Consider the following 16,251-nt stretch of genomic DNA (forward strand, 5'->3'; position numbering starts at 1 on the left):
ATAGGTGAAACACCATGAGGTTTGGGTGGCCTGCCAGCATTCACCAACGCCCAGCAATAACTATTCTTAAAAGCGTGCCCTGTTCTTGTGCAATTTTCAGAGACTACGGAGTTGTGCAAGAATGAGGTATAGCACCACTATTTTTTAAAGAATAAATGAATATGTAAACAATTGTTTCTCTATTGTTCACAGAGTGGGCACCGTTCAGACGCTAGCAGAGTTCAGTTAAGCATTAACTTAAATTTTGATACACCAAGCTCCAAAGAGTGCATTTGTTTTTAGGAGTTGTAGAAAAGGATATACAGCAGGGGTCTTCAAACTTGGCCCTTTTATGGCTTGTGGATTTCAACTCCCAGAATTCCTCATCCAGGCATGCTGGCTGAGGAATTCTGGGAGTTGAAGTCCACAAGCCATAAAAGGGCCAAGTTTGAAGACTCCTGATATGCAGTATAGAATCTATTGGAATGGTCTAGCTTCCATCAAATTCTCAGAACAGAGATACAGATGTTATATCATGTCATCCTCTGGTACATGATGTTTCACATGATTTCCACTTCCCCTTTTGAGGGGGGAGGCCAGGCGATTTCTCTATTTTTATACACTGTATATCTTCCCATAATGTAACATATGGACCTCTAGAAGATAATATTTGTGGGTCAGGGTTGAACTGATGCTCTCTGATCTTGATAGTTTTCTTGCAGATGTTTCATTAAATGGGAAGCCCCCCCCTTTCCAGAATAAAATACTGTAGAGAATATTAACCTTGTGAACTCTCAAGCTTCCTGCTTCCGTTACATATTCAAGATGGACAGTATTTAATATTTATTTTCTATGTATGTGTAGGGATGTGGGTCTATACATATGTTGTTCATAGTATGTTTAGGTGTGTGTTATGTATGTGTTTCACTTTGAGAGCGGGCAACTAAATTTCATTTTTGATGGGTGCCGTTGTGCCCACAGTAAAAAAAAATGACAATAAAAATTATCTTATCTTCTTATCTTATCTTATCTTATCTTATCTTATTTTATCTTACCTTATCTTATCCCATCGCATCCCATCCCATCTCATCTCATCTCATCTCATCTCATCTCATCTCATCTCATCTCATCTCATTAGAAGAGGCAGAATAGAATATTTCTCCTAAAGGAGAAGAGAAGGAAAATCTCCTTAACAAAGGCAGAAAGCCACCCCCAGCCCTTCTACTATAGCAAAACAGCCTCAAGCAGAAGCCTGAAGAGGCTCGCTAGACTTTAGGAATGGATATTTTGTATCCATTCATAAAGCCAGGCCACTCTATTCATAAACAAAGGGCACCCAGAAGCTCCAAATAAACAGCACAATAGGCAAGGAAACTGACAGGATTAGCTCAAACAAACAAAACACCTAGGATTTGCATTTCCCTTTTTTGCCTATAGAGCCAGTCATGACCCCTACACGACCCCATAGGAATCTGGCAACAGCCATTAAAATATTAAAGAACACAGTCTTGCACAGGAACAGGCATCTCAATCACAAAGCTCCAAAATTGTATAAAAGCCCATCTATCCTCAGCCCCAATTTGTCAGCCACCCCAGAAACAGGCTGCTATCATGGTCGTTTCTGGATTTGGCACATGATGGGAATCCAAGCTAACCTGACCGATGGACCTGGCCGAGGTAAGCCTCCACCTTGCTGGCAGCAGACCCCCTTGTGTCTGTGTGTGGGTTTCCCAGACCTTGCCCATTTGGAGCAAGGGTAGTAAAGGGAGTTTTGAGCCTTGTGCTGAATGGCTGCTTGGAAAGGAGACGAGTTCCTCTAAATTTTAACTTTGGAGGCCTCAGGAGAGTGAGGGATATATGTGCATGTGTGAGTGTGAATGAAAGGGTCCCTTTCCCCAACCATAGCTGGATCCCACACTCTCCGTGCTATTCCTAATTGCACCCAGGCTATCCTAGTCCCACAGGACCATGACCAACAGACCCTGGAAAGCAAAGGGGGTTGGTTGGACCGTGGGACCTTCTGTAAGGAAAAAGGAAGCTGTGTGAAGGAAGAACGGGGCATGAGTGAGAGGCTCGCAGGTCAGAGGCAACTGACCTGAAATCACTGAGCAAAGTCCTGCCCTAGGAAGGAGGTGCCCATACTAGTGCTAAGGGAAGCAGAGGTCCTTCCAGACTCTCCTGGGTCGAAAACCACGAGGCAGGTTGTGGAAGGAGGGGCACATACTACTGCTAGGGCAGTGGTTCTCAACCTGTGGGTCGGGACCCCATTTGGGGTCAAACGACCATTTCACGGGGGTCGCCAAACAACGCAGTCCACCATTTTTTCCCCTTTTCCTTAGCTGTGCTACTCCCTTTTGTTCTATTGGCTTTTGAAAGCCAATAGAATAGACTCTCTTGAATAGAGTCTAATTCTATTGGCTTTCAAAAGCCAATAGGAATTGTCCAGGCTGTCTCTGCCCTGCTGAGCCCGCCAAAAGTCCCATTCTGCAAACGGTGCTGCACCAGTTGAGTAGTCCTTGATTTACGACCGGCTGAGTAGTCCTTGGCTTACAACCGGTTGGGGGTCGCGGCATTAAAAAGGTTGAGAACCACTGTGCTAGGGGAAGCAGAGGTCCTCCCAGACCCCATTTTGGTCAGAAAACTGGCAGGTGTTCCTTAGGTACGAGGAACCCATACTCTGAAAGGGGAACCAGAGTCCTCCCAAACCTCTTTTTTTGGTCTGAAAACTGACAGGCAGGGCAGGAAGCTTATAAAGAAGCTTGACCACAAGGGAGACCCGGCGGAGCCGAATAAATGTCAACATAAGAATTAGAGTCCCGAAGTGCTTTTTTTTTTTTCATGAGGCAACTAGACTTTCTTGTTTTTCTTTGAAGATGTTTCACTTCTCATCCAAGAAGCTTCTTCAGCTCTCAGCTCTTCTTGGATGAGAAGCAAAATGGCTTCAAAGAAAAACAAGAAAGTCCAGTTGCCTCATGAAAAAAAAGAGCACTTTGGGGGCAACCATGACCTGTATGACTGAGAACCTCCCTAGATAAGAATTAGAGAGGCTTGGGAAGCTCCAGCTCAAGGGTCTTGCCAGGATCCCAACTAGGAGACTTGCCCAATGCTTGGGATGAGAGGCTGTTGCCTGTTCTGGCTGTCATGAGGAAGAAATGAGCGAGGAAGTTATGTCAGGAATGGACTTTGCTTAGGGTTGAAGCAGGAAAACCAATTTGGCTACATAAAGATACTTAAAGGTACAGTTAGCACAATTAACCAGTGGAACAACCTGCCTCCAGAAGCAGTGAATGCTCCAATCCTGGAAGTTTTTAAGGGACTGGACAGCCATTTGTCCGAAATGCTATAGGGTTTCCTGCCTTAGCAGGGGGTTGGACTAGATGACCTCCAAGGTCCCTTCCAACTTTATTATTGTTGTTGTTGTTGTTGCTGCTGCTGCTGCTGCTGCTGTTGTTGCTGTTAGAAAAAATATAGTAACATTGATCTTGTATGCAATCACCGAGCTACTAATATGTTTGTTGAGATTTTTGCCTTTTCTAATTTAAGTTAATTAAGATTTATGGTGAGAATGACCAGGGTGTGTAAAACTGAGAATTCTGTTTTCCTTTTTTTTATCTTTCCCTTGTCTTTGTGTGTTTGTGTGTGTGTGTGTGTGTGTGTGTGTGTGCATCAAAGTCTTTGTGTGCCCTCAAGATAAATGTAAATGTTAAATGTCTGTAATCACTAGAGACAATAAATTTTAAATTCTGTTAGGGAAAAAAAAGTTAAAATAAGTCATAAAAAGAAAATACCTTCACCCTAGTTTGTATGGCCAGCAAAACAGGCTGAAGAAACCATGTTCCCTTTTCCTTCCTGTGCCTTTAGGAACAGCCCAAGTTTGTCAGGAGGGAATGATTTTAGAGGAAAAGTTTATTTTCTGTATGTATCATAAGTGGGTTTTATCTGTCTGTCTTTTTTCCTAAAACATGAGGTATGTCCAATCTACAGGAGCCTCGTGAAGTTTGCTTGTGTAAGGAAATAACCTTTTTTTAAAAAGTTACTTTCCTTATCATTGATCAAGGATGAACAGGCAATAGTCAGTAAAGTTACTATTGGACTAATTCAAAAACATAAGCACTTTTCAATAATATGGTCTTTTCATTTTGACTGTGTATTGATAATACTAGGCCAAATGCCGTCAGGATGTTTAACCATTATAAAATAAGTGTTAAAAGTAGACTCTCCTTGCCCCTCACAATTTGTACACAATAATAATTATAAAATTATTTAAAACTTGCAGCATTCTCAAATTGCTCAGCATTCTCAAGCTGCCAGTCCTTAAGTCGTCTTTAAATGTGCTTTACAAAAAAATTATGTTTCATTTGTTCATTTTCAGAGGTGGGACTCTTCGTCTTTCCTTGTTCTCTTTCATCACCAAACATCTTTTCCTTATTACCAGAATCCAGCTTCTTCTTTTTTTTCTTTCTCATCTGTGGTGTCCCCATTTTGTTGTGACTGGTTTATCTGTTTCTTTAACAACTGCAGCATTAATGTTTTTTTTTTCAAATCCTGCCTGAAAGCTATCCACCCCACTCCACCTCTTCATGTCTACCCTGCTTTTCCCCTGGGATAAAATAGGAAATATTAGTTTCTGGGATGAAAGAATTAACATTGCAGCAAGTGGGCGCACCACTGTCAATTCTTTCTAACACACACATACACATACATACAATTTTGTTTTGTTTTTTGGTGGGTTTTTTTGTTTTTGTTTTTGCTTCTTGGTATAACTGGGTCTTTCTAGTTATGCATACAGAGCATTGGAAGCGGTGCAAATATTTACAAATTCTTCTTGCAATGGGCTCAGCATTACTTTTCTCCTGAATGTAGCCTGGAGAGGCTAAGTGAAGCATTCTGTGAGATTGAAGTGGACTCCACGGGCTGCCTCAGAACAGGCGAAACTATAAAGGCATTTTTTCCTACATCCACCTTCTCCCCAACTCATTGAGGACAGGTGGTAGGGTTTAACAGAAGTCCAGTTGGGGGCAGACTCCTATTCAAGCCTTGGAGACATTCCCCAGGCATGTCCCAAAGATGCTTTTCCAAAAGGCAACTGGACTTCCCTTGGGTTTTTTTTCCCTTTGAAAATGATTCGCTTCTCATCCAAGAAGCTTTTTCAGTTCTGAGCTTGGATGAGAAGTAAAATGTTTTTCAAAGGAAAAAAACAACAAGAAAGTCCAGTTGCTTTTTGGAAAAGTGCCTTTGGGACAACCATGACCTGGATGATTGAGAATCTCCACAGACATTCCCCAGGGATGAAACTGAATAGTCTGAGTCAGCTGGAGTTCCAGATGGTATCGGTCAGTGGTGGCGAACCTATGGCACGGGTGCCAGAGGCGGCACTCAGAGCCCTCTCTGTGGGCACACGTGCCATTGCCCCAGTCCTAGGCCTTCAACTGGGTTTTATAAAACCTTTTCGCTTTAGGCCTCCAACGCCATGTGCAAAAAAAAAGGTTCAATCAATCAGTCAATTTCAAGTTCTCACGGGAAAAAAAAAAGATCTTGCAAAGTTGGAATTGATTGATTGAACTTTTTAGTCCCACCCAGTCTGCCATTACCACCGCAGCCACACCCACCCAATGGGCCACACCCACCCAATGGGCCACACCCAGCCGGCACCCGACGATGCATGTGGGTTTTGGATTGCAGTTTGGGCATTTGATCTCTAAAAGGTTCACCATCACTGGTATAGGTTCTCCTGCTTGAGCAGAGAGCTGGACTAGAAGACCTCCAAGACCCCTTCCAGCTCTATTCTATTTAGCTATTCAGAAAAAGGCAGGGGCTTGGCCTTGGCTCTGGAAAGAATTGTCCAGCCTTTCCCCTCTTTGCTAAGGTTCAGACTAGAGAGATCTGGAGAGGCCTTTCACACTTTTATGCAAACCTTAGGGAAAGGCTATTGTCTTTTTAAAACAACTCCCTTATGGAGCAAAGTGAAGAGTAAAGTTCCTCCTGAAGACGAACCTTCATAGAAACAACGGTATCAGAATGGGTCAGCACCTATAAGGGCTTCTGCAGAAAAGATACTTGAGAAGGACACTGCACTCTCCTTCCTGTTTGTGGGTCAGTCCTGCAAAATCAATATGAGTTTTCTATTCATACCTAACATTTCTTTAAATACATTCTTCAGAAGAATCATCCCCGGACATTCAGTTTAAAAGTCATAGCAGAGAAAGGCTTCCTGCTTCCTTCCCTCAATCCAGTTTGAGAGAGACACATACAATGCTTAGCAGGCACATTGGCTAATCCTGAGCTTTGCCAAACTCTGCAAAGTTATCCAGATCCCACGAGTTCCATTCCCATCCATGTCACCATAAACTGTGCTCATAGACCTTTGTTGAAACTCAACTGGGGGCTCTAGAAGTTGGAAGAACAGGTCACTGGCAATCCAGCTAAGTTCCTGTCATATTATCAAGTTCTGGACCGCTCAAGAGGTTTCTCCAGAATCACTGATAGTTGGAATAACTTTGGAAGCAATGAAGTTGCCTAGCACCAGTTACTGAATTCACATGTATGCAGCCAAATTTTAGAATCTAGAAACGACAAAGAATCATATAGTAACTCCATCAAGGTCTTGCATCAGATGTTCCTGCTCCATGTTACCTACCACAATAACACAAGGGGTGGCTCTGTAGGATGTTCTGAGAGCAGTGGTATCCAGCAAAGAAATCTGGCATTTTGGTGATGTGTATTCCATATAGGATAACCTATCATCTCAAAACATTCATGGAATTTCCAGAGAGGCAGGTTGTTTTTGAATGCCAAAGGACTTTGGGTGTTTATGTGCTATGTCCTTAATAGCTTTAGATATTTTCTCCAGGCAAAGGTAATCTGCTTTGTACTAATCTGTTACAATACTACAAGCTACTTAACCGCTTAAGGAAGAAAGTGATCCTTTGGTCAGTGCTCTGCTTGTGGAATTAACTCTCTCCCAAAGGTGTGACTTGAACCAATGCTGATTTTTTTTTTTATTGAACATTTTTATAAATTTTTACAAAAAAGACAAAAAGACGAAAAAACAGAAAAGAAATACAACAATTCAAAAACAAAAAATACAAAATACACAAAAAAAACCTAAACATAACATCCCCTTCCCCCCCCCCTGAGCTTCCCAGAGCAGAATATAGGCTTAATTAAAAAGGAATTAAAAATATATATGTAAAAAGGAAAAAGAAATTTAAAACTAAGAAATATATATATATATATATATATATATATATATATATATATATATATATATATATATATATTATAAAAAGGCAACATGATATTTTTTTATATCCAATTTAAATTGTATAAATTCTATCCATTTATCCCAAACAGCAAGAAATTTCTCTTGCGTTTGATCCTTTAAAAAAGCCGAAATCTTTGCCATTTCCGCCAGATAAGACACTTTGGAAAACCATTCCTGCAGTGTAGGCAAGGATTCCTTCTTCCAATATTGTCCTACTAACAGCCTTGCGGCTGTAATCAAATTTAACATCAATATAGCCTCCTTTGTATCACAATCAATAGTTATACCCAACAAAAATAACTGCGGAGTAAATTTTACCCTCCTTCTAAAAATTCTCTGGATATTCCACCATATCTTGATCCAAAATGCTTTTATCTCTTTACACGACCACCAAATATGATAATAAGTGGCATCCAAACAATCACATCTCCAACATTTGGGCTGTAGGTCAGCTACATGAAAGACATTTTTTGTGGGTCAAGGTGCCATCTATAAAACATTTTGTAAAAATTCTCCCTTAAATTCTGTGCCTGCGTAAACTTGACATTTCTTACCCATATGGTTTCCCATATGTCCAATGGGACTGGTTCACCAAAGTTTTGGGCCCATTTAATCATACAATCTTTAATTAGTTCCGTCTCCGAATCCAATTCGACTAGCACCCCATAAATTCTCTTAATATGGGCTTGTCTTTGATCCTTCACTTGCTTAATAAGATTTTCATCTTCTCTAAGAAAGCCCACCTTACAATCCACCTTCCATCTATCTGCTAGTTGCCTATATTGGAACCAAGAATAAATGAAATTTTCTTGTGCTAAATCCTCCCGTAGTTTTAATTGCCAATTTTGTCCATCCCATCTGAGTAATTGTCTATAAGACCCCATATCCATTTTGACACCTCTTTTTATTCCCTCTATCGCATGCCAAGGTATAGCCCATAATGGTACTTTAAAATCATTTTTGTAATACTTTCTCCAAACTCTAAGTAAGGAAATTCTTATAATATGAGATTTAAAAACCCAGTCCACTTTTTTGTTAAATATTAAATAGGCATGCCACCCATAGAGTAAATCCCATCCCTCTAGATGAAGTATCTCGAGATTTGTCAAGTTTACCCAGTCACTAATTATTGTTAAAACCGCAGCATCATAGTATAATTTCAAATTCGGTACCTTGAGTCCACCTCTCTCACGGAAATCTTGCATAATTTTAAACTTGACCCTTGGCTTTTTCCCTGCCCAAATAAATTTATTAACACCCTTCTGCCATTCACTTAAATTAATCTCATTCTTCAAAATCGGTAACATTTGGAACAGGAAAAGAAACTTAGGTAGAATATTCATTTTTATCACTGCAATTCTTCCCATGAGAGATAATTGCAACTTCTCCCAATTCTTCAAGTCTTTCTGTACACTGACCCACAACCTATCATAATTGTTTTTAAATAGTTTTGCATTAGAGACAGATAGCATCACCCCCAAATATTTTACCTTATTAACAATTTCAAAACCCGTCAAAACCAATGCTGATTTTTTTTCTTCCAGGGTGCCAGATATTCCTTTTTTTCACTTGCGGTAGCACACCATATGTGGCTTGTCATATTTATTGGTTTCATTTTGCATTTATCTACTCATCTACTTTGTTACGATGATTTACTGCTTTGATTGTATGCTCCACTCTATGGCTTTCTCAGTGTTGCTGAACTACAGCTTACAACATCCTCAACTAGCGTAACCAGTGGTGAGGAATGCTGGGAACTGTGGTTCAGCATGAAGTTGCCTGTCCTGTTTATGGTTACTAATAAAGGAGAATATTTGAAGCTCCGGGTTGAAATGGCGTTCAGTTCAGTTTTCTTGCGGATATTTCACTGGCTTAGCTACGTAATATCATCTCTCTAGATTACCTGCACTACCTTCTATCGTGTGTGTGTGTGTGTGTGTGTGTGTGTGTGTGTGTGTGTGTGTGTGACATTTCTCTATTTTTATACAATGTATATTTTCAGAAAATGTAACACATGGATCTCTGGAAAATATTATTTGTATCTCAGAGTTGAACTCTGGGGTCCTTGATGCTCTCAGAGCTGGGTGGTTTTCTTGCAGACATTTCATCACCAAACTAAGTCACATCTTTGGAGCACTGATGATGTTACCTAGTTTGGTTAATGAAACATTTGCAAGAAAACAAGCTCGGAGAGCACCAAGGGCCTCTGTTCTGTGCTGTGCAACCAATTCTAATCATGTTTTTCCAACATACTCCTACTACCCACAAGTAAGATTTCAAAATAAACAACAACAACAAAAAAACAAGTTCAATAAAACATCCCCTACACCAATGATGGTGAATCTTTTAGAGACTGAGTGCCCAAAAACTGCCCTGCCACCCGCCCACTCGTCCCCGCCCACCCGCAGGGCCACTGACTGCCTCCACAGCCCGCTGCAGCAGATCACCCAGCTGGTCCTGCAGTGCCATGGTGGCCACACCCTCCACCCCCACCCCTCAGCATCATCTGCGTATGACAGGACACGAGGGCAGAGTCTTGTCCCTGCTGTCTGGCTGCCATGTCCTTGGCTGCGCTGCTCTGCACGGGCTGCTTCTGGGGCGACTCTATTCTGGGTGGGGCTGCTGGGAAGGGGGACATGGGGGGGAGGTGGGGCTAGGGCGAGGATGCACGTGCCCACAGAAAGGGCTCTGAGTGCCGCCTCTGGCACATGTGCCATAAGTTTGCCACCACTGCCCTACATTCAGCCAATCCCATTTAAAATGGCCATTTCATAAGGCCTGGCGTAGATGGCTCTCTGAAGCAGTTTACTGCTCTGAAGGAATCCTCAGCTTGATACTTTCTGAAGGACTGGTGATGTCACTCGTGCGCTTCCAGCTCACAAGTCATCACCTTGGGGACCAACTCAGCATGATACAGATAGGACAGCCAGCCTGCTGGGTGGACAAACATATGTAGAAATATTGAAGTTGCAAAGAAGGGGTGCCCTGAAAAAGAGCAGTAAGTCCTTTGAGACAACCCTGGAAAGATTTAGCGAATGCTAGAGAGGGAATGGGCATTTGCTCAATGGTGGAATACCTGCCCTTCGTATAGACTATTCTAGGAGAATCCATGCATTCCAAGTGCGGTTTAGAACACTTGGAAAATTCTGGGGAACCAATGTCAAACTGTATCCACTATTGTTGGACTGGAGAGATCTGTATTTTTGATATACAATACAAGACAGCTCCTTCTTCTTCCATAACCTTCAATTAACACGGGCTGATTAAATTTGAAAAAAAGAAGAGAGTGGTGGAAAATTGTGCACAGGAGACAGTATTGTCTGAGTTAGCTCTGACATGGTCCTCTGGGGAATTGCTATTCAAATGCCAGTACAGCAAAAGTTAAGGATGCCCACGGGAAAATGAGCAGCCTTGGGAGAAGAAGATATGATAATCAAATTGGTATAAAGTCTGAAGCCACTGGTGCATATTTTAGACTCTACTACAGCTTTTAATATCCTGGAAGGAACTTTGTCAGCTCTAAAGTAACAAAAAAAGCAGAATCATTGTGGTCAATCAAAAGCTCTCTGCTATCAAAACAAATATCTGAGAATGGGCTTGGCATTCATTGTAATCAAGTTGTTGTTGTTGATGATGATAACAATAATAACAACAATAATAATAATAATAATAATAATAATAATAATAATAATAATAATAATAATAATAAAGTTGGAAGGGACCTTGGAGGTCATCTAGTCCAACCCCCTGCTCAGGCAGGAAACCCTATACCATTTCGGACAAATGGCGGTCCAGTCTCTTCTTAGAAACTTCCAGTATTGGAGCATTCACAGCTTCTGGAGGCAGGTTGTTCCACTGGTTAATTGTTCTAACTGTCAGGAAGTTTCTCCTTAGTTCTAGGTTGCTTCTCTCCTGGATTAGTTTCCATCCGTTGCTTCTTGTCCTGCCTTCAGGCACTTTGGAAAATAGCTTGACTCCCTCTTCTTTGTGGCAGCCCCTGAGATATTGGAACACTGCTATCATGTCCCCCCTCATCCTTCTCTTCATTAAACTAGATACACCCAATTCCAGCAGCTGTTCCTTATATGCTTTAGCCACCAGTCCCCTAATCATCTTTGTTGCTCTTCTCTGTACTCTTTCTAGAGTCTCAACATCTTTTTTACAACGTGGTGACCAAAACTGGATGCAGTATTCCAAGTGTGGCCTTACCAAGGCATTGTAAAGTGGTATTAATACTTCATGTGATCTTGATTCTGTTAATGCAGCCTAGCACTGGGTTGGCCTTTTTGGCAGCTGCCGCACACTGCTGGCTCATATCTTGTCCATTAGGACTCTGATTAATCTGGCTTCTTCATATCTTCCATTTGTTCAAAGCAAAAGTCTGATCTCATTGTTTTGCCCTGAGCGGAAGGTTTGGCAGGCTTGATTGTAATCTCTCTACCTTATATTGAAGTTTGCTCTTCAAGTAAATTTTCTCTGCTCCATACTCCTTTCCCTTGTTTTCTATCACCTCACTTTCTGGTTCCAATATTTCGCAATCTTCCAAATGTAAAACTTGCAGTAAGAATGCATTCAATTGGATTGAGTATACCCAGTCCCTCTTAGTACATTTAGACTTTATTCCGGCGCCTGCCCTCTGAAACACCAATCCCTCCCCAAGATCAGACTGGGACTGATCCTGCTGGTCTTTTTGAAACCACTGAAGACCTGGGTGTGCTCCAGGCCCTGGGCTGGGGAGGTTAAATGGCCTATTAGAATGTTTGCATTGATTGGTGTTTTCCTTGGTATCCGTGGTAGATTTTTATCCTTCGCTAATATGCTTCTTTTTTTAGTTTTAAGATATTATCAGCTGCTAAGAGTCACATTTATGAGATGGGCAGCCGTATAGTTTGGCTAAACAGATAAATAAATGCAGAGCTGTCCAAGGACTATTCAAAGAATCACTAATCGACCTTAGATGCTGTAGACAAAAATGTCACTTACTGGATGCCAAAGCTTAATTCATGTCAGGCATGTGTTTACACAACCACATGGAACTGAAGGTAGCTGAGCCCAAATTCTGTCTCTGACCCTGGCTTCATATCCCAGTTTCAACCTTGTAGCAAGTGACATCCCAGCAAACAGAGGGCCTTTGAGGATATACAAAGTGGATCCTATTTAAGGCAGTGGCCACAACCAGCCCACACCTATTTTGGAGACTTAATTTGCTTAAAGAAATATATTCTAATTCTGTTCTCACAGTTCAGTGGATTGCCTTGAATCCCTTCAGGCCCTCTTAAGGCTGCAGCCTTTGATGGGGCTCAAATATGCATAAGACTGCACTGCCAGTTAAGTGCTCGCGTTTTCAGAAACCTGGCCACTTCTTTCTTCAATCTGATTTTTCTCCTGGGGCTGTTCTAGGAAAAAACCATTTCCACCAGCTTAGCTTGATATCCATCCCTTATGGAGGGTCTCCATCTGATCCCACTCTTGCCCATCTTCCTCCTAGGCACAGCTTTAACCACCCCATAAATCAAGCCGCACTTACCAAGAATTTGCTGGAGATATTTGCACTTCTCTCTAGGGCTGAGGCAGAGAAAATGGTCCCTTCCCACTCAGAGCAGCCTCTGACCGGAGGATCCAGGCCAGCTCATACAGATTTGATTACATTTGCATCCCGCCTGCCTATGAGCTGCCTGGTCCAAACAGAGCCGGCCTTGTCCAATGACTTGGATTCATGAAGGGAAAAACACCTAATTTTTTTTTTATTGTCGTTGTCGAAAACCTTGAACTAGGAGGAGCTACAGGGGTTCCTAGGCCAGCCCTCTCTCCGTTGCTGCCATCCCAGTTTTCCATTGATTTTTCTGAAGTGCAGGGTTGCATCAATAATGCAACAAAATGGGAGCAGGAAGGGATATGGCATTAAACCACATTAAAGTGGTTTGCTGGGAAATGAAATGCAAAAGACAATAGAGCAGCTCATCTTGCGGGGAAGAAGAGCCAATAGCCAGAAATGGGACTATACTTTTGAAGCCTCCCTCAATCCACGCTGGATTGAGAATAGTTGGGATTTGGGAGCATCGCACTGTAGTGGTTGTCTTCCTTTCTTTGCAAATGGTTCCCGGTGGTGAGGGTTGGAGGGGGCAGAGGCCACTCCCTAGGACAGTGATGGCGAAACTTTTAGAGACCAAGTGCCCAAACTGCAACCCAAAACCCACTTATGCATCGTCAGGTGCTGGGTGGGTGTGGCCCATTGGGTGGGCGTGGCTGCAATGGTAACGACAGACTGGGTGGGACTAAAAAGTTCAATCAATCAATTCCAACTTTGCAAGATCTTTTTTTTTCCCATGAGAAGTTGAAATTGACTGATTGATTGAACCTTTTTTTTTTTGTACATGGCGGCCTAAAGTGAAAAGGTTTTATAAAACCCAGCTGAAGGCCTAGGACGGGGGCAATGGTGCGCATGCCCACAGAGAGGGCTCTGAGTGCCTCCTCTGGCACCCGTGCCATAGGTTCACCACCACTGCCCTAGGACTCAACTGTATCTTTTGATCCCAGGCTAGCCAAGTGAGGCTGTTAAAATACTTCTTCTTCTTCTTCTTCTTCTTCTTCTTCTTCTTCTTCTTCTTCTTCTTCTTCTTCTTCTTCTTCTTCTTCTTCTTCTTCTTCTTCTTCTTCTTCTTCTTCTTCTTCTTCTTCTTCTTCTTCTTCTTCTTTCTTCTTCTTCTTCTTCTTCTTCTTCTTCTTCTTCTTCTTCTTCTTCTTCTTCTTCTTCTTCTTCTTCTTCTTCTTCTTCTTCTTCTTCTTCTTCTTCTTCTTCTTCTTCTTCTTCTTCTTCTTCTTCTTCTTCTTCTTCCTGCTGCTTCTGCTGCTCCTTCTCCTCCTCCTCCTCCTTCCTCTCCCTCTTCCTCTTCTTCTGTGTCTAGATCAAACTTTAAACTGCCAGAATGAAGCCACTTTCTTGACTTACTTTTGGCCAAAAATAAGTCACTATCAGTACATGTTTCTGGTAGTAACCAACATACCAACAGATGGGCCAGGTTCTGTGTTTCTCCACATTCACACAACGTGTTGTTATCCCCTGAGAGCCTCCACTTGAGCATATTGGTTTTACATTTAGGCACTCCAACTCGCAACCCATTTAAGGTCCTCCAAGTAATATGAGGGAAGTTAAATCCTTCAGCCATATCCTCCATTAGTGTTATTCCTTGTTCGATGGTCTCCTTCCTCCAACTTTTAATTCAATTTTGTTCTTGTGTACCCTCAAGAATGTTTATTCTTGCACAAAGCTGTTCCTAGATCTGAGTCAGCGGGTTTGGGGCATATGTCTGTACAGAGGATGTTGAGGATCATTTTCTTGCTTAATTTTCTTAGCATCTGCTACTTCTCTCCTGATCTTAGGTTGAGCAATGCCAGCGAGAGGATATATTTTCTGAGTTTGGTATAGGTTTAAGACAACCTGTCACTAAGGATACTGCTTCATTGATAGTGGTATCAAGTTATTTCGTATGTGCAGATGTGCCCCACACTGGAGCAGCACATTCTACTGCAGAGACGCTCAAGGCCAAAGCTGATGTGCACAACATAGATGGTTGAGTTCCCCATGTCTATTGGAGGTTGACTGGGGAGAAACTAACTACAGAGTGAGGGACTGTCTGGGCACAGGGATTTTCCATCTTCTCCTTGATGGGGTCACACCTCTCTGGTCAGGAATGGCACGCAACTTCAGGGCTTTCCCATACTCACAGCTTCTGCTTCAAGAGCAGGTAGCTGCTGTGGCCAAGAGGGTGTTTGCATAACTCCATCTGTGCATCAGTTGCATCCTTTCCTGGATCAGTCAGCTCTCCAGGAACTCACACCGTGTCACCTCATGGCTCAATTATTGCAACATGCTTTACATGGGGCTGCTTTTGAAGACCATTCCAAAGCTTCAACTGATCCACAATACAGTGCTACAAGCAGTGATAATATTGCCTCAGCTTGCTCACATGCCATCTTTCTGCTCTGTGAACTAGACTAGTTGCCTGTGTTTCCAGGTGCAGCTCAAGGTGCTGATTATTACCTACAAAGCCCTAGCCTAGATATCAGACCCTGGTTATTTGAAAAACCATTGGTCTTCCTTGGTTTCTCCCTGTATAATATGATCTAGTAAGGTGGCTCGTTCCAAGTCTGTTGCATTTCAGGAAGCAGGAAAGTTGACTTGCCCTTTAGAATAGGGTCCCACCCAAGATCCATATGATCCCCCTTCCCGATGCCTTTCTGGAAAACTTGATCATTTACCCAGGATTTTGGATAGAGAGGATGGGATACTGGTTTGTAATGTTTTATATCTGTTACTCGGACTGCCATATTACACTTATTTTTGCAATTATTTTTGTCCATGTGGGTGAGTTTTTCATATTTTGTTGGTTTTAATGTTGCTCTTACAATCAGGCAGCATCCAAATTGAATGGATGAATAAACCAACTACCAGTGTTTTACTCGCTCCCTGTACCTAGCTTAGAGTTATCAAAAGGGCCTGGGTACCCTTAGCCTGTGAGCCAAATGCAGATCTCCAGGCGTCTTAGCTACTACCACTTCCAGACCTTTACAAGATGTGCTCCCCCCACCCCCAGCTCTTCAAACTGGTTAATGTATTGTTTGCCCCATCCAGCAATGTCTCACAACTGAAAAATTGAAGGGAACTTTGTACAGATTGTACAAGAAGAGTACCTCGATCATTATCAAATTTCTCCCTATTGCACTAAGGATTTTTCCTCTTGATGGAAAAAAACCTCACAATCCTTTCTCCCCAAGTCTGGTTCTACTCAACTCTGCAATGGGGGGGGGGGTTTACCAAGAAAATTCAACTAAATAATTTAGATTATGAGAGGGAAGGTCTCTTTCTGAACCAGGCACTTCTAGAACCACTGTGATCGAAAACGGCCTCATTCCCAACACTGTCAGGATCTCTTTTGGCAGAAATTAAGAATGTAAAACACAGAAACAACCGAGAACAAATTTTCTTGTTTTTATTTCCGGGTCTCTGC

General features: G+C 42.2%; 1 protein-coding gene across 2 annotated transcripts in view; it reads right to left on the minus strand.

The window, feature by feature from the left end:
• The window catches only part of LOC120312227 (advillin-like), a 47,814-nt gene extending 34,650 nt beyond the window's left edge, over positions 1-13,164 (minus strand). The window contains exon 1 of one of the 2 annotated variants that reach the window (XM_039352631.1): positions 12,771-13,164. Coding sequence is in view for 1 of the 2 variants with exons in the window: in XM_039352632.1 (XP_039208566.1) it covers positions 1,035-1,069 (35 nt within the window). In the remaining variant the exon portion in view is untranslated. Of the gene's footprint in view, positions 1-1,034; positions 1,088-12,770 lie in introns of those variants that run through there. The other variant, XM_039352632.1, reaches the window with a different exon arrangement.
• Positions 13,165-16,251: the final 3,087 nt, after the last annotated feature.

Source organism: Crotalus tigris, unplaced genomic scaffold (assembly GCF_016545835.1).
Source record: "Crotalus tigris isolate CLP2741 ecotype Arizona unplaced genomic scaffold, ASM1654583v1 scf7180000018463.207675, whole genome shotgun sequence".
NCBI lineage: Eukaryota > Metazoa > Chordata > Lepidosauria > Squamata > Viperidae > Crotalus > Crotalus tigris.